At 53.7% G+C, this 25877-nt stretch overlaps 2 protein-coding genes across 2 annotated transcripts in view; both read right to left on the bottom strand.

Annotated features, from left to right (window-relative positions):
• Positions 1-268: 268 nt before the first annotated feature.
• Positions 269-6087, bottom strand: POLR2J (RNA polymerase II subunit J). Its single transcript, XM_090025975.1, has 4 exons — positions 5863-6087; positions 5670-5759; positions 3367-3541; positions 269-323 (listed from the first exon to the last, which is right to left on the bottom strand). Exons 1-4 carry the CDS (start codon positions 5913-5915, stop codon positions 288-290), a joined length of 354 nt encoding a protein of 117 aa, XP_089882101.1. The 5' UTR covers positions 5916-6087; the 3' UTR covers positions 269-287.
• A 1444-nt stretch (positions 6088-7531) lies between these two features.
• LOC149854072 (ras GTPase-activating protein 4-like) overlaps positions 7532-25877 on the bottom strand; it is a 48925-nt gene continuing 30579 nt past the window's right edge. The window contains exons 6-21 of the mRNA XM_090025544.1: positions 23625-23706; positions 21093-21224; positions 19886-19977; positions 19328-19445; positions 18084-18237; positions 17644-17708; positions 16772-16884; positions 15512-15704; positions 14464-14601; positions 13819-13963; positions 13208-13377; positions 12449-12586; positions 11950-12085; positions 11365-11485; positions 10517-10575; positions 7532-9369 (exon numbers count right to left, since the gene is read on the bottom strand). Of these exons, the coding sequence (XP_089881670.1) occupies positions 9248-9369; positions 10517-10575; positions 11365-11485; positions 11950-12085; positions 12449-12586; positions 13208-13377; positions 13819-13963; positions 14464-14601; positions 15512-15704; positions 16772-16884; positions 17644-17708; positions 18084-18237; positions 19328-19445; positions 19886-19977; positions 21093-21224; positions 23625-23706 (1978 nt within the window). The 3' untranslated portion in view covers positions 7532-9247. The remainder of the gene's footprint in view (positions 9370-10516; positions 10576-11364; positions 11486-11949; positions 12086-12448; positions 12587-13207; positions 13378-13818; positions 13964-14463; positions 14602-15511; positions 15705-16771; positions 16885-17643; positions 17709-18083; positions 18238-19327; positions 19446-19885; positions 19978-21092; positions 21225-23624; positions 23707-25877) is intronic.

Genomic DNA, 25877 nt, shown 5'->3' with positions numbered 1-25877 from the left:
GACTGTTCTCCAGGAGCAGGCTCCATCCCTGTTGTAGCCTGGAGTACTCGGCATGGTCCCAGCTCAGCCCTTATGCTTAGTGCCCTAGGCTAGCCTGGATGGAGCCTGCCAGCTCAGAGCAGGTGTAAGGGGGAAGGAGAGAGAAGCTGCATAGAGCAAGCTTGCCAAGTCTTGCACTGAATCAACCCCATATAAATATGTTCAACTAAATAGCCACACTACATAATAATGAAAATAAACCTATACAGAATCCAAAGCCAAAGAACAGTCCACTTGAAGCATCATGTTTATTCAATTCCCTCTTGTTTGTCTTTGATGGCAACCTGTAAAATGAAAGAAAAATTACTGTTATTAAGGAAGTCGGTATTAACATCTGTATCAGTAAGATCTCATTTCTTCTCAAAGTGCAATTTGAGAATCGAGAAGTTAAAGGTGAGTAAAGCAGGAACATAAATTGTTGTAGAAGAACTATTTCAGATCGAAAAGATTATTTTTAATGAACTACTGCTTAGCTATGAAAGCCTGGTAATTAAAGCAAAAGCATAAATACCTACCACCACTGATGCCTGAGGGAGAACCCTCATTCTACACATCCATCGTTTTTAATTTTGGGAAGAAGTGTACATGGTAAAAAGAGTAAGTTAGAGGCTTTCCTACCTCTGGCTGCTTTATTCTCTAACACTGCTATCAGGAGTTATGACTCAGCTCCCATCTACTTATTCTTTAGCAAAGTACAGCTTTATTTTGAAACAAGGATCAAGTAAAATTTCATCCCAGCTAAAGCAGCTGAGAGACTTCCTAGTATGGAAAAGAAATTAAGACTTGAAAGAACAAGAACTCTGCCTTTCAGACATGTATAAGAATCTGTTGTCTAGAACAGCCTATAGTGATAAGAGTATGAAGAGAGAGAACCTATGCTGACAATGAGGGAGGAAAACAGAATCAAACATTTGGGAGGATATAAACAAGTTACAATTACTTACGCAGTCCCCAACTTCAGGAAAGCTGACTTTAACAAGCTCTGGAAGCTTGTCAGTGAGGCTCTAAAGGGCCAAAGGGGAGGGGATTTCAGGACGAGTGGTTGCTCCTCAAAGAAGCGATACTGGATGCACAAGCAGAGTCTATTCCGTATCAGAGGCAAGGCAGCAAAAGGGCACAGGAGCCCCCTTGGCTCTCCAGAGAATTAGCGGACCTCCTGCATCTAAAAAGAAAGACCTACAAAGGATGGAGGACTGGATCCACCTCCAAGGAGGAATACTCTGCACTGGTCTGGACCCACAGGGAGTGAACCAGGAAAGCCAAGGCAGCAACGGAACTCCGACTAGCTACAAGCATCAAGGACAATAAAAAATCCTTTTTCAGATATGTAGGGAGCCGGAAGAGAAGCAAGGGCAACATTAGACTCCTGCTGAACCAGATGGGGCAACTGACAACCAATGCCCAGGAAAAAAGCCCAACTTGCTAAATGGGTACTTTGTGTCAGTCTTTCACCAGTCCCATGGCATGACCCTGCCCGTTACAGGACAGGGAGGCCCGGGTGAGGGAGACTCCTTACCCTCCATCAATGCTGACCTCGTGAAGGAACACCTTGAGAGGCTGGACACCTTCAAATCAGCAGGCCCTGACGGGTTACATCCCAGGGTACTCAAGGAGCTGGCTAGCACACAGCTTAGCACCTGGCAGGGGTCTTTGAGAACTCCTCGCGCTCTGGTGAAGTGCCTGAAGATTGGAAGAAGGCCAATGTGGTGCCTATCTTCAAGAAAGGGAGGAAAGTGGATCTGGCAAACTATAGGCCCATCAGCCTGACCTCTAGCCTGCGGAAGGTCTTAGAAAAGATTATCAAAGAGACCATTCTTAACAGACTGGCCAATGGCAACATCCTGAGGGATAGCCAGCATAGGTTTGTTGCAGGTAGGTCCTGCTTGACCAATCTTATTTCCTTTTACAACCAGGTGACCTATCACCTGGACAAGGGGGAAGAGATTAATGTATATCTTGAATTCAAAAAACCCTTTGATCTGGTACCCCATGATCACCCGTTGGCAAAACTGGCTAACTGCAGCCTCGGCCTCACCACGATCTGCTGGCTGAGGAATTGGCTCCGTGGTCGGACCCAGAGGGTGGCGGTTGACAGAAGTCAATCACTGTGGTACCCTGTGACCAGTGGGGTCCCTTGAGGCTCCGTTCTTGGGCCTGTACTATTCAACATCTTCATTAATGATGTGGACATTGGTATCAGAAGCAGACTGACCAAGTGTGCCAATGACACCAAACACTGGGGTAAATCATCCACACCTGAGGACAGGAGGGCGATCCAGACTGACCTTAACAGGCTCACCAAATGGGTGAACAAGAACCTGATGATGTTTAACACCAAAAAATGCAAGGTTGTCCACCTTGGGAGGAAAAACCTGCAGCATCCTTATAGGTTCGGCAGTGCTACACTGGCTAGCACTACGGAAGAAAGAGACTTGGGGGGTCATCATTGACCACAAGATGACCATGAGCCTTCAATGTAATGCTGCTGCTAGTAAAGCAAGCAAAACTCTGGCTTGCATCCATAGATGTTTCTCAAGCAAATCCCAGGACGTCATTCTCCTATTGTACTTGGCTTAGTGAGGCCACAGCTGGAGTACTGCATCCAGTTTTGGGCTCCACAATTCAAAAAGGATGTGGAGAAGCTTGAGAGGGTGCAGAGGAGACCTGATCAGAGGTCAGGAAAACAGACCTTGTGAAGACAGGCTAAGAGCCATAGGACTCTTCAGCCTGGAAAAGCGCAGGCTCAGGGGTGATCTAATGGCCACCTATACGTTTTTCAGGGGTGCTCACCAGGATTTGGGAGAAAGTCTGTTCACCAGAGCACCCCAAGGGATGACAAGGTCAAACAGTCACAAACTCCTCCATGACTGTTTCAGGCTGGACATAACGAAGTACTTCTTTATTGTCCGAGTCCCCAAAGTTTGGAATAGACTGCTGCCAGAGGTGGTTCAAGCACCTACTTTGAACGCCTTCAAGAGAAATTTGGATGTCCATCTTGCTGGGATCCTATGATCCCTACTGACTTCCTGCCCCTGGGGCAGGGGGCTGGACTCAATGATCTTCCAAGGTCCCTTCCAGCCCGAATGTCTATGAAATCTGCACAAACGTCCCACAGTAACAACTACATTTTACCTTGGCTTCACAAAAATTGCATGGCTACCAGAACCAAATTCAACCAAGACTAATCAAATTATCTGATGGAGATAGCTGGCCGAGAGTAATTTTTCCTTTTTAAATCAGTAGCTTTTAATTGCCATAGTTTTCTATTGGGTGTGGGGGCCAGCCTTCTGTAGAGATGCTGCAGTTTAGCAAAATAAACATGCTTACCCTGAACCGCTCCTCCAGAAGGGAAAGTTCACTGATCAGGTCTGTGATGGCATTGGTGAAAGCTTCCTGAGGACTATAATCAGGAGTAGTTTGAACTCGAATGATAATTTTGTGTTCAAGAGGATGTGGTACTTTGTATCCTGCAAAAAGCACCTGCGGGTCTTTCAGTAACTGCCTAAAATGGGAGAGGAAGGTTTTGTTAAAACAGGGGTGGGCAAAGCCCAGCTTATGGGCTGGATGAGGCCCATGACAGAGTCCACTTTCTAGCACCCCTGTGGTGGCAGCTCCTGGCTGCCGTTGCTGCACTCAGGTCTGCTGCCCAGGCCCATTTGCCTGCCACCTCCCCCCCGCTCCCACTGCTTGGGGCAGGACCCGTGTGGGCAGGGCATGTGGCCAGGAGCAAGATGTGAGGGTGGAGCTGGGGCAGAGCTGCAACCCACTGCCCACATGCCCCTTTGGCAAGTGCAGGTTCTGTAGGCAGGCAGCAGACTGTGGCTCTGCCCCTGCTCCAACACTGCATCATCGCCACTGCAAAATCCCAGCCCTGGAGCAGCTCCCTGCCCAGCCATGCCTTGCCCACGTCACTGCCAGCTGGTCTCCATGTACAACCCGGGAGCATGGGGCTGTGACAGTACAAGGCAGAGACTAAGTGCTGGCTGGATCCACTACTTTGCCCACTTCTGACTTAAACTGTTCGACCCCTGCCTTGCATCCTTTATCTACAGAAAGTTTGTAAGATCCTGGACTATGCAACTGTGCTGCTGGGACAAATGTTTCTCAACATCATCAGATCCCATTTTTTGCGGGGGGGGGGAGGGGGTGCAAAAGGAAGCAAGACAAAAAAGAGAGGGACCATATTTATTTGCTTTAGATTGATTAAACTAAATCTCCTTATCCAAATCCCTGTCAATGCATTTCATAAAACCTATGCATGCTGGCACACTGACAGGTCCTAGTCTGCAAGCTGAAACAGGAGTACAGGTTTCCCTTGCTTTATGTTGTACGTGCATTTCCTGGAAAATGGCACATAACCTGAATTCATATAAAGGGAACCCACTTTACAATGTAACAAATGGACACGTTCCAAGACCTTGACTGCACTGACCCCCAGACCCATTTCTACCACTTTTACAAGACAAATTTGGTACCGGGCTGGGTGGTGGGACAAGCAGAGGCCCGGGGGGGCACATGCCCCTCATTCTGTGTGTGGGGTGGAGGCGGCTGCTGCTGTGCTTTGAGCCCCGCGATACGATGTGTCCCCCACCACCGGGTGTGCAGGGGGTGTGGCGCAGCTGCAGCACAGAACAAAGCGCTCAGGCTTCCACTACACGAGTTGCATAAGAGTGAATTTACTTTGCATATAACGAATTTTTGGTATAAAAAGGGTCATTGCATAAAAGTGAATTTGCACATACAGAACCTGCATAAAGCGAGGGAAACCTGTAACGCAAATGATGAAGGGTGACAGAGCTTCTGAGGGCACAGAGAAACAATCTATCATGGAGTAATTTATGTAGGCCTGTACACAGGATATCACAGGATAGCTTACAACCATAGGAGAACCTGTCTGCCTTGAATAAATAACTTGCCCTTGCACAGGTTTAAATGTCTGTCCACAGCTTATTCAACTACGTAAGAGTCATATAACAGTTTCTGGCACAGTATTTCTCAACCCATGAGTGGGCTGCAAGAATATAGGAAAGGGTCATGAGCAATCTTTAAAAACGGATTCTCCTATAAAGGAGACAACTGTGGCTTTTCCCTCGCCAGCTGGCAGACTTCCAGCCTGCAAGGGGCTGCTTGGGGGCCCCCTATGCCCCACACCCTGGGGGTCAGGACTGGCCATCCATGTTTATAAATGGGTCCTGGGAGAAAGAGTCGAGAGCCACAGCTGTAGCACGCTGGGTGAAGTGGTCCCTTTTCAGGGGGCTGCACAGCACCCATTCTGCACCCCCGCACCAGCATAAGTAAGTGTGTAGCTCCCAGAGCAATTAATTGCTGCCTGGTGGGCAGTTGCACTAAGCAAAGAAAACACAAGGGTGTGAGCTGGGACGATTTTCACCAGACCCCGCACCGAAAAGCTACGGGTCCCACAGCCCCACTTGCTGCTGCGGCTGGAGGCCTCGCCTGCCCTGAGCCAAAGGATGGTGTGGGAAGCGCCAGGGAGCACCAGATACGTGGGGGCCCGGCGGGGCGGTACCAGCCGGCCTTGGCTGCACGGAGCACGCGGCGTCTCCCGCACCCGCCGCGGCTCTTGCCACGCTGCCCGGCGCCGGGGGGAAGGGGGGCGCAGCGCTACTCACGACTTGATGATGTTGCCCAGCGTGTGGTCCTCCTTGTTGATGGTGAAGAGACAGGCGTTGGGCACCTTCGTGTCCTTGTTGATGGTGATCCTGCGGGCAGCAGCGGTGAGTGAAGCCCCCGGGCCCCGCCGCCGCCGCCTCCCCGCCCGGAGCCCGCCCCGCTTCCCGGCCCGGCGCGGCCCGGCCCGCTCACTTCTTCTCCCCCTCGAAGAGCAAGAAGGACTCGAAGGCCGGAGGCGCGTTCATCCCGCCGCCGCTTGCGCTCGCGCCCGGCTCGCCGCGACGTCACTTCCGCCCCGCGGGCCGCGCCCCGAGGCCCCGCCCCCCGCGCGGGAGGTGCTGGGAGAGGCGCTGCGCCGAGCTGAGGCGGCCCGCTGGGGCCCGGCTGCCGCCCCGTCTGGTGGGCCTCAAGTTGGTTCCTTATTCCCCGTTGCCAGTTCCTTTTTCAAAGCTAATCTAGACCCAATAAAAGCTTGTTATTAATTAATTACACGTCCTGCGGAGAGAGAATGTCATTAGCTATGCAGACGTACTAATCAATATGTAAAATAATACCCAGCATCCAGTACAGAGCCCTAAGGGCAGCTCAGATTAGGATGGGATTCGGGGCAAAATGCTTTTTGGGCCACCCCAAACGCCCTCTCCATGCCATTGGGGGGCTGTCGCAAGGAGCCTGCCCGGCCCAAGGCTGGGTGGGGCTGTGCTAGGCCCCCCGCCCCCATCCGCGCTGCACTAAGTCTGATGGCTCGAATAAGGAACTGGCTTTTGGGCTGTAAGTATGGCTAGAAGTCCCGTTTGGGCCACCCCACGGCACACCTCTGTGACACCTGGGGACTCTGCTGGACACGTGTGACCAGAGTCTTACCCTGTCCCGAGCGCAGTTTGTTCGCCGTGCTGCTAACTAGCAGTCCCTCCCCGCCCGCACGTGCCAAGTGTCAGAGCCGGCCTGAGCGGGGTGTGGGGCCCGGGGGAAATCAGCTCATGCGGGGCCCCCACCCCTGCTCCAATTCCCCCAGGCCCGATAAAGCTGTTTTATTACATTTTTACTACTGGCCCAGGCCAGACTCAGCTTCAGGGCTGAAACCAGAGCTGAACCACCACCTGCTACAGGCCTGGGTGGCTTGTGCATGGGGGAGCCTGCCCTGCCTCCTTGCCACCTTCCCCAGCCCGCTCCCCGCCAGCAGCTGGGGAACTGCTTACCTTCATCCCAGAGCTGCTACTGCTTGTGCCTGGCTGGATTGGGCCAGGGCCAGCACTGCTGACTGCCCTGACGCCGGAGCTGGGGCAACCGTGGAAAGCAAGTGGTGGAGTGGGGGCAGGGTGGCAGGAGGTCAGGCACGGGCATAGGCATGGGGTGCGGGGGTAAAGAATGGGGACCTGGCCCCTTATCTCTCCCACAGCAGTTTGGAGGATGAATTTAAGACGATCCTCCAGTAATTAGATTTTACACAAGGAAAATAATAAATTAATACTTTTCCTTGTATAGAATCTAGTGATTGTGTGGGGTGGGGGGGGGAGGTAGGTGTTTATACTTCTGCTTTGAATACCAGTCTTTCATAGCTAAGTAATAGTTCATTAAAATAATCTTTTCAATCTGAAATAGTTCTCTTACAATAATAAACGTTCCTTTTTTTACTCATCTTTAAATTATTGATTCAAAGTCATCTTGGATAACTCAGGACAGATGAAAATGGAAGTGCATCAAAGAGACCAGTGCTACACGTGCTGGTCAGCCATGGGAAGGAAGTAGTAGAAAGGGTTATTGCTTTCCAGCCCCCCCTGTGCTAAGCCTGTCCCCATCAGCCCCAGAGGCTTTGCCTGAGGGTGCAGCAGGCAGGCAGTGAGGATGCAGATGCTGGGTGTCGTGATACAAGATGCCTTTATTGTACATTCCCATACAGAGCACCTGCGCCGCGTTGTGCTGTTGTGAAGTGGTGGGGAGGGCGGCGCCAGGGACACCCCATCACAGGCCTTCACTTCCAGAGGCTGCAGTCACCCAAGTAAGGAACACACCAGCCATGGCCTGGCAGGCTCTGGCCACAGCCCATGGCACACAGCACAGACAGACTTCCCTCTGCCAGGTGGCTGCCCTGTGCCGGTGGCATCGGCTGTATCACCTGCTGGCACTGGTCCCTCAGGCAGCCAGCATGGGGAGGAAGTGCAGGCTGTGTGCAGCAGCATGGCAGCACAGGGCAAACAGCAGCCTGGCTTGGCTGCTGGCCTGAGAGCATGAGTTTGTAGTGGCCCTGCTACATGGTCTGGGCACTTCTGCAATGGCTTGCCTGAGGGACGGGTGGTGCTTGGTATATCCCAGGATCCCCAGCAGCCTCTTTTCATTGCCAGCATGGGCACAAAACACCAGAACCTGCCATCAGTGACTTGGATGCAGGGTGGGCCCAGCTGGCACAAGAGAACTCCCATGGCCCTAATATCCTCCTCAAGGACAGATGGGGAAACTAAGGCAGAGAGGCCTGACTCTAGGTGTTCCAAGATCCACCCCCTCCACTCCCAAGTGCTCTTAAAAGCCCCAAAGCGCCTTACCCAGGATGGATGATGCTGGGAGCAGACCTCTAGAGGCCTGACGAAGAGCCCCTTCCCCTCCAGCCTCTCTAATCTGCAGAGCTCTCACTTTGTGGCCAGCAGGATTCCTCCCCCCCAGCCCTCCTGCCCTGCACCGGCAGGTGAGAGACAGCATCTGAAGTGCTCAGCTCCAGCACCATTAAGCCTTGCTCATGCTATGTGACACGCTGCCGGTGCCACAGAGGGCCAGGCCTCTAAGGGATGCAGGTTATAAAGTCCTGGTGGTCACCAGCATCCATAATATTGTGCAGCCTTTCTCCAGGGTCTCAGCAAAGGATCTCCAGACACCTGAACAGAAGAGGGCATGAGCATGTGGACGAGGGTGCCAGCCCCACTTCAGAGATGGTGGATAGAGGCACAGAGAGGGGTCATATGATTTGCCAATGGTCACGCAGTGGGGCCAGGGCAGAGGAGGAAAGGAAACCCAAGCTTCCTGATCCTCAAGCCATGCCTCATCATCCAGTCCTGCTTTTCTACCACTGCTTTGGCCTGTGCCTGAATTCTGGTTTTGCTGCTACATTGAGACTGGCTGGGTCCATTTGACCATGGAGATTCAGTGCACAAGGGAAGCGGCTCACATACAGGGATGCAATGTGGCACCAGATGGGGTTTGGGCACATGCATGGGTGTTGGTTGACAGATGATAACCAGAGGCACCATAATGCCAGCCTGGTGGAGGGGAGATGAGGGCAATTCCATGCTACCAACTGAGTGAACCAGCACACACTGATCCCACACTCGACTGACATACATCACTAACAAGGGCACGAGAGGGAGGGGGGAACAGATTCCATTCAGTAATGGAGACACCAAGCTAGCCGAGTCCATTACATGACTTTCTGAGTGGCAGGGCAAATGTGCAAGCAAGAAGTCAGCACGAGGAGGTTTCCCCCTTGCTACTTCATCTGGTGTTGGCAGCTCCCACGGACACAGCCAGACCGCACTAGCGTGAGTGAGAGCACATCCCTGCCCTGGCGGACTGGCTCTCGCCCAGGCGGTCACGTCTGCAGCTCCACAAGGCAGTTCTTGTCCTTGTTGGCAATGCTGGCCTTGCGGTGGGCATCCTCGAGGTCCTGCAGCACGTGGAAGAGCCTGGTGGGACCATCCATGTTTTCTGGGGCTGTGAGGGAGGAACAAGCAGAGGTGACACCTGCAGTTAGATTCCTTTCAGCAGCAGCTCCTGCCAACACACCCATCCCCAAGGAGGGGATGCCACTGCCTGGCCCAGGGGCTGGAGAGGCAGCTTTTGCTATATCAAGCTATATAGCAACTATTCTCTGACTAAACTCTAAATTTTCCGTTTTTTGAGGTAAAATGGGGTTTGCAAGGAAGCAGTGTCTCTTATGAGGTATAAGTGCTGCCTTCTCTGAGCAATGCTTACATTTTGCTCAGAAAAAAAAAAATCCAATACTTCACACCCATAGATTCAGCCATGCTGATCCGGGCCCCCAGGGAGCTGTACCTCTGTTGCCTCGTGTCTCCATGCTCTGCTGTGGGCAGAGCTACTTGGCTGGACTACATATCCCACCATACACACCAGCCACGAGTGCTCGTAATCCACCTCCCACAGCCATCCTGGGGGTGCATGGCCAGTAGAGGAACCCGGGAAGCCAGTGTAGGGCTTCTAGCAGAAGGGCCCTCATGCCTAAACACAAGCCGCGTGGACTGAAAGGTGGCAGGAAAGCCTGCTAAAGGCCAACTGCCTCCTAAATCCATCTATTTTCTTCCACCAGAGCCCACTGCTGTGGCACTCGGAGATGGCCATGGGCCTTCTGTAAACCATGTTCACGCAGTGAGATCACTCAGGGCCCGATCTAGTCAGCAGGAATCTTGCCACTGCCCTTCACAGACTTTGGACAAGGTCTGCTAGGTGCTCGCTGCACCAGTTGACCAAGATGTCCTGTCCCTAGGTCACCTGGCGCTGGCTGAGTCAAGGCCGGCGAGATTCCTAACCCATTGCACGTGGAAAAGCCACATGTTCAGTGCTCTCTTCAGCGAGACCTGCTGTGTAGTTGGGGGAGCTGGAAGACAGGCTGGTGGGCACCAAGTGCCCTTCCCTCATGTCTGAGAGACAAGCAAATCCACCCCAGGTAGAACAAGTACTGTCACCTGAGCCCATTGGGGGAATGGAAGTGGTCACTTCAGAAGGGGGACGGGCACTATAGACAGTGGAGGAAACATGACTGCACAACAACTTGCACATCAAGGTGGTCCCAGGGGTCCCCTGGAAGGCTTGACAAGGCAGCACTGTCACAGCAACGTAGTACCTTCACTTTGGCTCAGGCCATTTTCCCTTTTCTCCAGCATCAACTCCTGGTACTTTTCCCTTTGGATAACGAGAAAGAAGAAGAACTGAGTTTCTAAGTGTAACACATACAATGGGCTGATTCCTCTTGTCAGGTTGGCCTCAGCCTTATTCAGTCCTGCAAGACGCTACCAACAAAGGGAGCTGGAGGGTGCAGGGTAGTCTGTCTGCTCCCCCGGCTAGCTTGGGGCATGCAGTGGCTTCACCTAAAGACCGAGGCGCCATTTCAGCCCATCCTCCTTCCCCACGTTCTCCTGCTCTACTGTAGCATCACTATCAGTGGGGTCACAGAAAGGCAAGGCCAGCCCAGGTGTTACAGGGACTCGAGAAAGCAATTTGTGGAGGAGGAAAAGAGAGGAGTCCCATCATCAGGGACAGGTACAACCAGGCACTGCACAGCAGTGCTGAGAACAGTCCTGCCTGAAGGATGCAGGGAGATGGACTCACCCACCTGTTTCCCCCCAGGGCACCCCATCCATCGTCACAGAGACTGGTGCTCACAGAGCATGGTGTGCACTGCCTCCACCCCATGTTACCACAGCCCATGGGACCGGTGCACAGAGCCTTAAACGAGGCCCAGGCCAGTTCCAGCCTGAACGGGACAGGCCACCGGATAGCACAGTGCAGGCAACTCTCCTCACCCGTGGCCCCAGGGCCGTGCAAGCTGCTCTGTGCTGATCATCCCCTGCCCACCGCTGGTGATGTTCCCCATGAGTGAGCGCATGGCATGTGAGACTCACCCCACATGTACATCCTCCCAGGCACCCACTTGTACAGTCCTAGTCCCGCTGTGGGGATCAGCTGCCTCACCTCATCGCGTCCCTCACTCCAAGCAGGTGCCTGAAAATCAGCTGAGACTCTAGGTCTGGGTCCAAGGGGTCGTTCCATTCCTGCAGCGTGACTCTGTGCCGGGTTTTATCACAGCCCAAACCTAGGAGGCCAGTGAGAGCCAGGAGGTTGGTGTCAGATGTGCCGCTGGCACGGACAGAAGGTAGCACTGGAGACAGACCCGCACAGCCTGCACACAGATCCTCAAGTGGCCTGGGTGTCCACCTTCCCTAGGGAGCTAGGTTTTATATCTCTGGGCCTAGCTCACCCTCCACCTGATTCTGACTTAGAGATGGGAGAGTCCCATAGCCTTGGTAAGGTGCAATTTAACACACCACAAGCCCCAGTGAAAGCACCCCCTCAAGCCAAGCATTTCCACCCCTAAAGGCAGACCTCACAGCATCCCCATCAGCCAGGAGCTGAAGGCATGGACAGGCTGGGTGACCTACCCAAGATCCCATGGGGACTCAGTGGCAGAGCTGTGGCAGAGACCCCAGGAGTCCTGCTGCTGTCCCCACCCGACTCACTCATCGCCCTTTGCAGACAGCAGGCTGCAGAGCACAGTACCTGACTTGTCCTTCTGGTGGCAGCAGCTCCACTTGTCTCCTCTGAACACACCCGGGTGATACGAGCACAGCATCTCCGTGTTGTTCACGCAGGCCTTCCTCAGGGCTGAGAGCCACTGGTTCAGCTCATTGACACACTGCAACATGGGCAGGGGGCTAGGACTGGAGCTGGGAGTGGGGGGTGGAGCTGTGCAATGCCAACCCTGAACAGCCTAGAGCCCAGGGCTCCCACACATTGTCCTTGCACCCAGCCCAGCATGCCTGCTGCCTCTAGCTCTGGCTGTTGGGTCAGGCAGCAGCTCCACACTGCAGCACGTCCTACTGCCCAGATATTCCCAGGCTGTCCCTGGTTCCTCAGAACCACAGGCACGATGCATTGCTTCAGCTCCCAGGCTCGCACGCTCCAGTCTGGTCCGACTGCCCAAGCTCCTCTTTCTCCACTACCCATGGGCACACCCCCTACCCGCTTCACAAAGGCACTTGCCTGGTGGCAGTCCCACCTTGCACTGCAGATAGGCCGTCTCTGACTGCCCCGTCTCGTCCATATAGATGATCTGCATCACGTGGGAGTTGCCAAAGCTTTTTTCCTCCACCTTCTCGGCCGCCCGAATGTTGGACAAGGTGATGAAGGAGCTTTTCTGAATGGCAGCCCAAGGCAGGGGGCAGAAGTGTTAGAGGGAAAGACAGGCGTGACCTACCAGATCCAGATGGCCATGGGTTCCTTCCACTGCAAGGACCACTGGGCATGGGCTGGGAAGCAACTCCATTGCCTTTAGACCTCCAAGCGATGAGTTAGCTAGTCCCACCTGTGAGGCTTCACATGCATACTGCCCATCCCCCTTTATCTCCCATGTACACTCTCTCAGAGCTAGGGACAGTTCAGACCCATTCCACAGATGGGTGAATGAAGCCTAAGCCCTGCTTCCAGCTGCACCCATCCCCACTCCAGGCTGCCAAATCCTTACACGTGCCCTGCCAGGTCTCACAGGGGCAAATGTGCCCTCTCAAGAGGTCCGTGGGATGCTGGAGCGGAGGCAGCATAGAGGTGGGGGCTAGTGCTGAGGGCCTCAGCAGGAAAGTTTCTCTCTCTGTACAGTTCAGGCAACACGCAGCACCAGGCCAAGAAATGCACTTCCCCAGTACAGACCAAAAGAGACTGATCCAGAGGCTGACTGCCAAGGATGGGTCGGTCCCTGACACCATATGCCCATTCAGTCCCAGCTCACGGCAGAGCATGCCCTCCTACCCATTGCCCTCACCTTGGAGCTGGGTGTCTTGGCAAAGCTGAGGGCTTCGCTCGTGAGGGAGAAGTACAGTTTCTTGAAGGACGACGACATGAGCGGCCCTTTGCCTTTGGTCTTGTGGATGAACAGTGGTCCTTCCTTCACAATGAGGGTCTGCAGGGTCAGTGCCTTCTGCAGGTCCAGCTCTGCAAATGACAGACCCCAGGGCTGATGCTCCCAGAGCCAAGAACCTTCTGTGGGAATGACAGCTGGCAGCCTTGGTGCCCCTGGGCCTCAGAGCAGTGATGGGCATGCAGCCGTCACTCCCTTCTTGCAAACAGGGACACAGGGCAGGTGACCCAGAAAATCAGAGGCAGCCCCATGGACTGGGATGAGGACGGAGGTCTCCTGCTTCCCAGCTTAAGACCCTCTCCACTGGCTGCACTGCCCTTCTTATGAGGCACGGGGAGATCCTTCTGTGTGCCATCTACCCAACTATCACCACGTGGACTAAACAGAGTGACCAAGTTCCAGCCAGGGAACACTTTCACTTCAGGATGTGGGACCACTAGCAATGGCAAATGGCCCTGAGCCAGCCAGACCCAGTGTGGGTCCCTGGACAATCTGGCTTCAGGAGCCTTATTCACCTTCCTTCTCCTCAATGTCCACGAGCTTGGTGATGAATTCCTTCATGTGGGCGACACCCTGCTGGATGGTGGGTTGCAGAGGGGCCATCCACACCTCCTTGGCCCGGCTCGCTGCAGTGTCCATGTTCCCAATGGTCTGGATTGCCTGGCACCAAATGAAAAGGCAGGGCTCACGGCATGCCCAGAAAGCAGCCAAGGTGCCTCGCAGCCATCAAAGAGGCCTGTACACTTTGGACAAGGCTGGAGCAGGGCCACGCCACCTGGCACTGCAGGACTCCAGGGAAAGAACCCAGCAGCATTCCTCATGGCAGAGAAAGGGGCTCTTTATGGAGCTGAAAGGACGCCTGTGTGACTGACTCAACTGGTTTGAGATTCCTCCCTGGAGGCCTCCCCACAGAAATCTCGCCCAACCATGGCATCTGTAGGACGGGGTCCTTCAATTGCTGGGGGACCCCAAATCTATTCACTGCCCAGGAGTCAGTGCCCAGTAGTCACTGCCCCATCCCCACCCGTGAAGGCATCCCTCAGCTCGCCCAAAAGAACATGCAGCCCTGGGGCATGCTCACAGGGACCCCAATGGTCCCCGAGGCACAAGACCCACCCCTCCCACCCACACACATGCTGACAGTGCATCCCGGGGCTCACCTTAGCCAAAAGCAGCAGGGTGCGGCTGGTACGGGCATCTGCGTGCTTCTCCCGCAGGTGAAAGAGCTTGGGGGACATGACGGCTGGAGAGAAGAAGCGGAGGCTCAGAAAGCTGGTAACGGCGATGAACTTCACGTTCTGTGGGGAAAATCGCTCATCAACACTGATGTGCAAAGATAGGTGCGTGTCCGCGCACGCGCACACACAGACATGCACTGGCATAGGGCTCCACTGCTGTTAGTTACCCTCTCTGCAAGGCAGACCAGAATGGGACCCTCCAGAGCCATCAAGGCTTTGAGACATCTCAAAATGCTGCAGAAACCCTCCAGTGTATCCACCCAGCCGTACAATGCAACCAGCTGTGGGGTGGGGGAAGGTGTCAGCTGTTTATTAGGACTCGGGAGAATCCTTCCTCCTGTATAAGCTGCAGGAGGGGAATTCAGGGAAGGCAGGATGTCATTCCAGGGGCCAGAGGGAAGTGGGCACTGAGGTTCATGCCCCTCTCCTTCAAAAGGCCCCTCAGATCCTTCACAACCATGAGCCGCCAGGATTGGAGACGGCTCCCATAGCAAAGACGACCGGCTTTCACTGTGCTGCGGACAGTTCTCAATTGTCATTCTGCAGAGCTGCCACGGCGTGTCGCGGGAGCTGCGTCTCACGCTCCCCAAGCCCCAGGTCTTCTCTGCAGGCCTGGCTCATGGGTTGGACCCCGTCTCCGTAACAAACAATTTCCCTTGGGGAAAGGCAAGGGCATGGTACATATAGGTGCCCCTAGCCATGGTGCATCTGGGGAAACAGCATGGCTGGGAAGCCCAGCCCAGAGAAAGGGATGAGAGCACAAAACAACTGAACTACAGGTTCTGTAGGGCACCACAAACAGGTCTCTGCATCTGAACCATTTGGGTTTTCAGGTGCCCTCCTGTTTAGAGTCTCTCCCACAGGGTCCCCCAGGGAGTTATGGTCCCTCTGGCAGTGCGGCAGCCTTCTCCTGCTCCCCTGCACTGCTCCACACCAGACAGACCAGGCCCAGAAGCACCAGTCTACCAACCTTGTGCTTGCTCTCGGGGAAACGCTCTTCCACTCGCGTGAAGAGCTGCCGGAAGGTGGCACGGATGTTGGCGGGACACATCTTCACTGACTTGGCAATGGCAGCAAGGAGCTCACCCAGATAGGCCTGCAAGTGCTGGGAGCTCTGCTGGATCACCTCGCTCTCCGTCTGGATCCGATGCAGCCCTGAGCACCTGCCAGGGGCCAGACAAACACACTCAGGCAAGACCCACTGTGGGCCCAAATGCTCTCAACTGCTGCTCAGCTGGGGGACAGTATTACCATCCCGCATGCTTCAGGGCTGACTGGTGAAAAGCTGGGTCAGGAAGGATTTTCTTCCATCCTGCACTGTGCTGGGTACTGCACCACTGGTGCATGCAGGGGGGCCCAAGAGCCCAGCCCTAGCTGCTGAGAGATGCAGGCCACTGAATGAGCAGTGTGTGGCAGCTGCTGGGTGCACCCACTTCTAAGTCACCATGTAACCCCACAGTGATTAGTCTGCATTCAGAGGCACAGACACCATATCTCCACTGCACAATGCAGCATAAGGTTAGGAACACCTCTGACCGAGCTAGCTTGAGCACTGGAAGCAGTAGCAGCATGTGAGCCTGGACACCACACCACAATAATTTACTCTTCTTCCCAGCAGGGCTAATTAACACCAAGCTAATACAGCTCTCCAGCCTCCGGTGCCTGAGCCTGCCCCACAGGAGCCATGCCTGTGCCATATAGGGTGACATACACAGAGATAGGAGTGGGAGCTCCACCTTCCCAGCCACGGATCCGGAGCTCTGGACTGGCCTGAATGCCTGCCCTCTGGTGCTACTGGGCAACATCCTCCGGAGGTCCACGGTACAGACAGACAGAGAGCTGCTGGCTGGTATTTATGCAACTATGCTACTGCTCTAGGTAGCAGAGTGTGGCTGCATGCGAGATCCAGCGCCAGGGATGAGTGGGGACCTCTGACATTAGCAGGGTGGTGCCAAATGACCACTCTGGGCCCCCAGACTGGTCCTTCAAAAACATGGGCCAGATCTTATTTGCACCAGATTTATACCACTGTTATTCCTCCTTTACAGCCATGTGAGAAGAGGATCGGGCCCCTGGCAGGCCGTAAGGAGGTAGGCCCGGTGCCTGGGACCAGGGCAGAGGCTGGGCTGGCCCTTGGGGCTGAGTTCCTGCCCCTTCCCCCTCCTCTTTTCTCTGCTTTGACCCCACACAGGGAAGCATGCTGGGCTGTGACACTTGGCTCAACCCTTACCCAACATCTTTAATCTCCACCTTGCTGGGGTCGAGCTCCACATACTTCTTCTCCTCAAAGACACGGTTAATTGTTGGCCCCAGGATGCTGTGCAAATACTGCATCCCTGCTACCTGCGTGAGATAGATTGTGATGCAAGCCACGCACCCACAGGCTCACCAGGTTATACACACAACACACTTTCTCTCTCTCTCTCTCTCTCTCTCCCTCTCTCTAGTATGCACTGCAGCATCTTGTTTCTCTATAAGACATCCCATTTGTTTTTAGCCAGCAAAACCTTGAATCCCTCAGGTAAGCCTGTCTCTCTCCTCCCCTTCCATTGCCACCACAGCACATGCTTTGCCCGCTTCCTAAGGGGAAGACTGGATACTCTGCATCTCCAGCTACATTCTCCACTGCAGCCCTCCAGCCTGAGAAAGCCTTGGCAGTACCTTAAACACACCCACACCCTCCTGGATGTCACTAGACATGGGTGCAACATTGGCAGGCAGTTCCCACCTGCAGCAGCTGATTCAGAGCCCTGTTTCCGCACTGCTCACGGTCAGGAGGTTCTCCCCACAGCCTGGTGAGCAGGTAGGAGCTGGCTGCAGTGCACAGATCTGCACCCAGTCATGGGGGTCCACTTCAAGCCTGTCTCTGATCTACGGGTGACCATGCCCTTTGCTGGAGCAAAGGAGGGGTCCCGAGGTAGGGGTTGGGGGTGCCCTGTCAGACCTCCTAGCACTGCCCAAAGGTAAAGTGTCCTATCAGTTCAACAAATGTCCTCCATGGAGCAGACCAGGGACTGCAACTCCCTGGCCCCAGGGGGCTTCTCCACCCCAGGGGGTAGCGTGAGGGGTTTCGCAGGCAGGGGCAGAGCGCAGGGCAGGCACCTTCAGGAAGGATTCCATCGACTTGGAGGCCAGGGAGTTGCTCCGGAATAATGTGTTTGGCTCACCTGCAAAAACAAAGGAGCAGGAGAGTTACCCATGAGAAGCCCCCGGAGCACAGAGCCTGGCTTCATCCACATGGAGCCTGGCACATGCCGAGCAGAGGCAGGCAAGGCAATTTTGCACATAAACTTTATGGGCGAATTAGCCTGGGAAAACAAGAAGGGGCCCACAGCCTCGTTTCAGAACTCAGCTTAAACCCACTTGATGCTTTTGGGGGCTTGAAGAGACAAAGGCAGCTGACACGCCCTCCCCTGAGCAAAATTATGGGGGGAAAAGGATTCACAACCCCATAACTGAGGTCGAGAGGGTCCCAGACCAACAGGCTCCCCAGTGACTCCAAGGCAATAATGCGGAGCGGTGCCCATGGTCTTGGGCCTTACATGTTTTGTCCAATTCTAGCTTGAAGAGAAGGTCCAGGAACTCTTTGGCCAACCCTTGGCCTAGAAAGAGCTTCACGAGGTTGATAGCCACTTCCTGCCTGCACTCGGCTGTGGTGGTCTCATCGATCAGGGTGATCAAGGGTATTTTTCCATCCTGGCAGAAGAAAAGTGGGGGCTGTCGGGAACAGAAGAAGCCAGGCCAAGCCCTTTCCCCTCAGAGAAGGGTGTCATATTCCAGGAGGGGGGTTTCTGGATGCTGGTGAAAGACCCCGGCTTGGAGCCCTGATGAGTGAAGGTTGCAGGGCAGATGCAGCATTAGCATCAGCAGAGCCAGGGTCACCAACCCTGCCAGGCCTGGCAGGGTGCCTTGGAGCCCTGCACTGAGCATGCTAAATGTACAACCCTCCTTCATATGAGTGAAAGGAGCCACCCCTCAGCAGGCACCTTTCCTCTCATAAGGCCAGTCACTGGGAGAGAGTCAGGCCCTCTCCTTGGCATGTGTCCTGCCATCTTCCCCTGTGCAGCTTTGCCCATTTCCCTCTATTGAACTGTAAGCTCTCTGGAGCAGAGGCCAACTCTTCCCTCTGTGCTTGTGCAGCCCCTTGCACTGTGGGGTCCTAGTTTGCAATACCCTATAGTTATATTTAATTACAAACAGTCAATTTTAAAGGAACCGTGTCTAGGAGCAAGGGGTGGTTTTTCCCTCTAGGCCCGTTAAATGCTCAGCCTGGTGAGATGTCAGGGACATTGCACGAAAGCTTGTGGGACAGAGGCCATGAGGAGGAATTGTCTGTCACTATGACCTGGAAGTGGAAGGCTCCACAGCCCATCGCCAGCACTCAGAGAGGCATGCACCCTGCTCAGTGGCTGCTGGGGAGCCCTCAGACCATCCAGAGTTCCTCAGGACATTACGCCTGCTTCAAAACCTGTTGTGGCTTCATCTCCTGGTGCAGTTTTAGTAGGAGGGGGTTAGAACAGCTTTCCAAGGGATGGGGAGACCTGTCTCCTGAAGCCTTCACATCCAGGCCAGGATCTCCTCCAGTAGTGATGCTCCAGGTTAGCCTCTGGTTAATGGGCTAGGGCAGGACCATTTGCCATTACCCAGACCAGGCAGGAGACTCATAATGGTCCCTTTTATGACTGTAAAGTCCTGCCCAGAGGTGGGCATACACCTCAGGTGCCTCCCATGTTTGGCAGCCCCACAGTGCCATCCTGTATGGGGGGAGCGGGTGCAGCCACCTCACCTTTGGTCCCATTTTAACTTCCTGGCAGAGCAGCTGGACCAGTGGCTGGTAGTAGCTGGAAGGCAGCACTGTCTCATCCCGCAGCCTCACCTGCAGCTGCAGGGAGCCCAGGTTGCCTCTGAAATAGATGGAGCAGAGAACAACAGTGAAGGGATGCCCTGCTTGTCACAGCCCAGTAAGAGGCCAGTTCCCTGCACTCAGGAATGCTATTGACTGCTGCTCCCTTACAGCATTGCTAACAAGAGCGAAGAAACAGGCATGGGGGGAGAGCGCTCTCTCCTCATTCATCTGTCCTGCTCCATGCTTCTTGGGGCCCCTGGCACAGCAGGACCAGGGCAGATGCAGAGGAGAGAGGGCCCCTTACTGAGATGCCCATGCTACTCCTGGCAGCATGGAGTCTCAGGGAGGTGTGGGGGCCAGTACTGGTGCAGAGTGGAGTGCACTCCTTATGGATGCCGGCATGACCACCATGTAGCATCAAGGGCAGCACCGGTGAGCAGAACACCAGTGTTACCTCAGCCTGCCCAGGAGAGCACAGGATAAATGACAGAGACTCACTCATCCACTCTTGGCTTGGATTTATCTGGCCTCAGCCTGAACCAGCCCTCCTCCTGCTGGATGGTCTGCAGGCCCTGGATATTAAACACCACCTAGGAAAGAAGGCAAGAGAAGGTGAGATGTGCCCCTCCTGTCTCCCTGCTCACAGCAAACCAGTGTTCATGCAATTCAGGCATTGGTCGCGGTAATGGTCTTGCTGTCTAAGTCTCATGTCCTTCTGACTAATCACTCATGTTATAACAATCTCTCAAGGCCATGGCTGCAATTGGGGACCAGTCCTTGGCAATGCACATACCCATGAGGTACCTTCCTCCTGAAGTTGCTGAGATAAACCCCTTGGTATTGAGCTCATGCTAAGCTCCAGGCTGCAGCAGCTAAACTGCTTCTGATCCCCAAGTCCGCTGGGGTCTTCTCCACTACATGGCAGTCCCAGCAATTCACCAATGGAGACAGCCCCCGGCTGAGGACTACACAGGGAAGTGCAGGAGCAAGGAAAGTCTACTAAGCTCAGAGGGATCCAGGGACTGACCCAGGGTCGTGTAGGGGGTCAGTGGCAGAGAGTGAAACTGAACCCCAGTAAAGCTGTGCTCCTGCCAGCAAAGCATTTTTAGGACAGCTGAGTCTAGCTGAGAAACTCACAAATTAGGAGCTTTCCTCTAGGTCTGCCAGGACTGCAATGGTTTTCATAAAACCACTTGGATTTCCTAGAGGACTTTTCATCCAAGAATCTCAAAGCATCTTTCAACAGATGAGAACGAGATTTTGATCTCTCAGGCATGTTGCTGGCCTCCCTTTACTGTAGGACCCAAACACTTCACGTTAGCCACCCCAGTGAGGTATAGCAATGCCACTACCTCCATCATACTGAAGAGGTAAAAGCAGAGACAGACTAAGTGACTTGCCTGAGGTCAGCTATGGAGTGAGTAGAAGAGGAAAGTGACCTGGGTGCAAACTCCCAAGTCCCAGGATAGTCCTCTACCCACTAACCTTCCTCCTCTGTCTCCCAGCCACTGAGCTGGGAAGCAACATGCCCAAGGCTATAAAGGGAGTCAGTGGCAGAGCCAAGGATAAAACCTGGGGTCTTTAATTCCCCGCCTCAGGTCTAATCTGTGGAACTTGAAAGTTAATCATCGTAAGAATGACTACTGACTGTAAACAGCCCGAAAAAGCAAACAGCCATGCTGTTAGCTGGCTTGCTCTCCCTCACCTTGCCCAGGAAGTCATTCTTACTGACGAGGTCCCAGTCCCAGACCTCGACACAGAGCTTCTCAGTGGCTGACTCATCCAGGTCAAACTCAAAGGTCTCATTCCAGCGGGGGTAGCAGGACTTCTTGACCACCTGTGAGGAAAGGCCAGGCGGAGCTGTGTTAATCCTCCTCATTGAAGGGACGTGTAATCCTCCTCCCCCGCACAGCTCCAGAAAGGAGCCCGGCTGAGTCCCTGAGCCGATTAACAGGGACAAATCATGAACTTTCGGGGGGGAAAAAAGCACCATCCACACCTGTGCCCTGCCCAGCCCTGCAGATCATGGAGCCTTCTCCCCTGCCTTGAGGCTTCACCCACCTGCCCACCCTGCGAGACCACTCTCTAGATGGGGCTAAGCCAGACAGAGGAGAATCAGGCCCTTTTATTTTTTTGCAGAGATGCCCTACAGCCACAACAGCCGGACACGGATTTCTAGCACCCTCAAGATCACGAGCACCATGAGCTGCAGGTTTCAGGGCAGCTTGTTGCAGTGGCAGGTGGCTCTTGCACAGCTCAAACCCAGCTGTCTAATGCGTCCCTTAGTCAGGAGTGGGTTGTTTCAGGCCAACGTGTTTTCTGTCACCCTGCTTGGTTTTTGTTCCCTTTTCCCCGCAGGATAGTGGAATCGGGCTGGGCAGTTTCACTTCTGGGTTTTTATTTTTTGCTTGGTTTCACTGTTACGAGAAAGCCTTGACACAGCTCCTGCAATGCAGAGCCATCAAAGCAGATGTAATGCCCATTTCAGCCCTGTTAAGGCCCGTTTACCCTACCAGAGTGGTGGTGAAGCACCTCAGCTTTACTGAGAACTCAGGCCTTTGATTCTCAGGCACTAAACACGTTTCAATCAAAAATTAAAAGATCTCCCTGCAATCCCCGCAGTCACTTGTTGCCATGACCTATGGCTGTCCATGCAGCATTAATCACAGTAGAGTTGCAATATTTGGTGTTTTGCTGAAGGGTCCTGTTCCCGAGTCATGGGATTAACACCACTCATTTAAAAATGGGAAGTTTCTAGCATGGTCCAAGAAAGGGTTAAAATAATTACACAAGTACCCAGAGAGGAAAGAACAAGGGCATGTTTGTTTCTAAAAGAAAACAGATTTTAAGCCAATCTCATGATTTGTAGGGCAAACATTTGTGGCTGTCGATACTGATGGGGCTTTTTGGTTGCAACTCTGAGGCTTTTTCTATGCAGATTAGTTTGTTGAAACCAGTTCTTGAAAAAAAATAAATAACTAGGTCCATATTACGCAGGTTTCTGGTGAGAGGATCCCTGCCAGACAGCCCCGGCCAGTCCTATCTAGACAGGGCAACTCTACTGTGATTAAACCAGTGATTCTCAGCCAGGGTGCTACAGCCCCCCGGGGTGCAGTGAGATCCTTTTAAGGCTGCTGCTGGGTGCTATGCAATATTAGCAACATTAGGTATGCAAACACCTATATATGACTTGCAAGATAACCCGAGATTTCCAATAGGAAGCCACAGCATTAAGAACGTACTGTCCTGTTGCGGCCTTCCTGAGTTCCTTGCAACAGAAGAATTGCTTGGTTATTTTTCTGTAATTAAAAAAAAGAGTGAAAGGGGGGCCCTGAATCTAAAAAGTTTGAGAACCACTAGGTTAGAAAGTAGCATGTAGATTGTTCTTTCTTTTATGGACACAAGAGGGAACTTGAGCACAGATTCATACCAGGTCTGAACCTAATTTACTTTCTCCTGCTCCGTTGCTGCTGAAAGGCATGAGATTCTGTGCTCTGCGGCTGGCACGCTGCTGAGCAGACGGATGGCTAGCCTCTGAAACAGGACCTCCACGAGGCCCCTGAAAACTGGCAGCAAACACAGCCTCCTACCATCAGGGAAAAAGTGACATTCCTCCTCAGGCCAAGTCCTGCTGGGTGGCATGAGCCCCACCAGAGTGCGGGCCTGCCAGGAGTTGTAAGGGCACCAGGATTGAGTCGGTGCTGAAAAGTTTGGGCACAGACTTAAGCCCTCCTCCAAATTCTAGGGTTGCTCAGACCCTGGGAGTCTGGCTCAGGCCCTGCACAGGGCAGCGAGACTGGTAGAGAAGCTGCACCAGTTTGTCTTCTATCAAAAGTAACAGCGGCAACAATAAGGAGCCTTGCTCACGCCCGTGTCACTGTGCATGGCTCAGTGAGGAAAGTCTCAGAGTTGAGCCCCACAGGGGCACCGACTTCCACCTGCCTCCAGGTAGCACTACTGGTCTCAACAAGCAGCAGCCAGGGTAGGGGACAGTGTGCCTGGAGCCCTGCTCCTCCAGCAATGCTGCCAGGGGACAGCAAGAAGGGCCCTGTTGTGCCTTCCTGGTCCAGTCCAAGGCTGCTCCCACCACAGACACAGTGACATGGATGGGACCCTCGGCTGATCAGGTTCCTGCCTCCCTGCTTGCAGATGGGGGGGGGGGCAAGGGAGGCCCTGCAGCCACAGGGGGACTCGAGACGACCCCCATCCATGAAGAGGCCTTGCTCCCGAGACTCACCGAGCTCTCCTGGGTCTTGCCGTGGTAGCGCACCCTCACGAAGGGGTCAGAGGCACCGTTGCGGTCCTTCCGAGCCAAGTCCCTAAAGCAGAGAGAAGGAGGATGAAGAAAAAGGGCCTTCCTCGCCTTGCTACCACGGGCTTCCAACTGCCTGGGCTGCTGTGGAGAACAGCGCGCCCAGCAGAGTGGAGGCTGGCTCCCTGCACAACCATAAGGGACCCGCTCACGTGGCCTCTCCTTGGTTCCTCCTGCGGGCTGCACACAAACAGGGACAAACAGAAGAACAAATCCCCAGGGTAAGGAATCAAAGGAAGAAATAGGTGGAGGAAAGAGGAACATTTCCCAGGGCTGGACAGATCTGCAGGAAAAACTGGGCTCTGCGCTGGGACCCGTATCATGCAGCTCCGGGCACGAACAGGAGACACCGGCTCCCTGCCGCACACTGGACTGCACCACACCCTGGCTGGCTCAGGCCCAGCAGAACCAGGGTGACCGCTGAAAGCACATGGCAGCATGGGGACTTCTCCAGGGGAGCTCCCTGGGCTATCAATTTGGTTCTCCCTTCCCTGGCAGGGGAAACACCGTGTATCTGGGTCCAAAAAGGCAATTTTCCTTAAGCCCTCCTGGGGATACTGTTTTCCTGGCATGGTTTAGCACCCACCAAGGTGCTGGGGCTTAAAGCCCACTTTATGGAAATGGGAGGCTCCTCCCTAGCTTGCTCCTGCAGCCGTATGGCTGGGGGCAGATGAAATTTGGGGGCTTCTGAACCCCAAGCCCCTGGGTTTAGGCCTGCATGTAGGATGCCCACCAAAAGATGTTGGAAATATCTGAAGCCCCTGTGGGGTGGAGGATGCTTGCCGGTTGTAGGGCCACTTATGGTTCTGGGCTGACTCATGGATTTGGACTTGATTTGGCTTGGAACACGAAAAATGTCTTTAAAAACAAAGCAAAACCAAAAACCAAAACCAAAAACTTGGTAACCCCCTCCCCAAAAGCTGCAGAGTAGAGAAGATGCCTTTGGGGAGGCCAGGCTCCATTCCTAGGCCATGACCTTGGCGGGAAGGCAGAAGGCCAATGGTCCACACCGTCTACTATCCTGCCTCAGCCAGTGGCCAGCATCACACTGCCAAGGACTCGCCTTCCGGTGTCCAGCAGCTGGTGGTGAGCTGACGCCTGGAAAAAGGAAAATGTGTGGTCCTCTCTGTGTTTTACCTTCTCCTTTAACCTGCTGCTTCAAGTCTGGACATTCACATTCATTATAAAAATGCCCAGTCAAGGACAGCTGATGGCTACACGCTCCCCAAGCCAAAGAAAGCATCAAGATACATTCCCTTGAGCTTGTGCCGGAAGATGGGAGGCATAGGACCTGATTTACCTTCTCACCCGTTCAGCATCTTGTGTGCCTTCGCTGTGTCTCCCACTCTCCCTCCTGGTCAGTGGCTCTTCCAGACTCTCCCCATTCCCATCACCTTGCTCCTGAGCCCCCTCTGCCTTTGCCACATCCGCTTCCATACAGGCCGCCAGACCAGTGTCGCGTTCCAGATGAAGTTTCCTTTCTACCTAGGAGAACTTCCACAATCTTTGAATTCTCCTCTGTCTGACAAAGGGTGTTTGGACCCAAAAACTTGCAATGAAACATTTTTTTTTTTTGGTACTATTTAGCTGGTCTAATAAAAGATATCACCTCTAGCCCAAGAGCTTTGTCTGCATTCCAGATAAGCACATGCTGTTTACACTGACAACAACCTGATCATATTAGCAGGAATCTTTTCAACAACGGGCTGAGGGTAGGTCTTTCTCCGTGTTATTTTGCTTACAATAAACCTATTCTGAGTTCTGTCTGTAGACAGCATCCCTGGAGAAAAGCCTTTTGCTAGCTGCACCGTATTTCTGATCGGATGACTCATCCATGCAGATTGCAGCGATGCACCAGAAAGGGGAGGGAAGCCCATCAATTTCCAGAAGAGTCTGCAGAATTGCCCGATCAGGACCTTTACACATGTAGACTCCCTGCCTTTCCCCTTCCCCCACCCCAAAGTGCCCCGTTCATTTTTTCCAGGCATTCCTCAGCAAAGTTAGAAGCTACAACCTACACCCCTGTCATTCCAGACCAGGCGCTCGGCATTTTCACATATGGCATTTCCTGTCCTTCTAGAGCAGGAAAATCCACCCCATTTGGTTTCAAAGACACAACCATCCTGTTTATTATGCTCTCCAGGGCCCTTTTTTTTATATAAGACAATTTCCGTCTGC

The sequence above is a fragment of the Crocodylus siamensis genome, chromosome 13, assembly GCF_052110815.1.
Source record: "Crocodylus siamensis isolate JL-2025a chromosome 13, ASM5211081v1, whole genome shotgun sequence".
Lineage (NCBI taxonomy): Eukaryota > Metazoa > Chordata > Crocodylia > Crocodylidae > Crocodylus > Crocodylus siamensis.
Note: the sequence above shows the minus strand (reverse complement) of the source record. Positions and strands in the feature narration are given on the sequence as shown.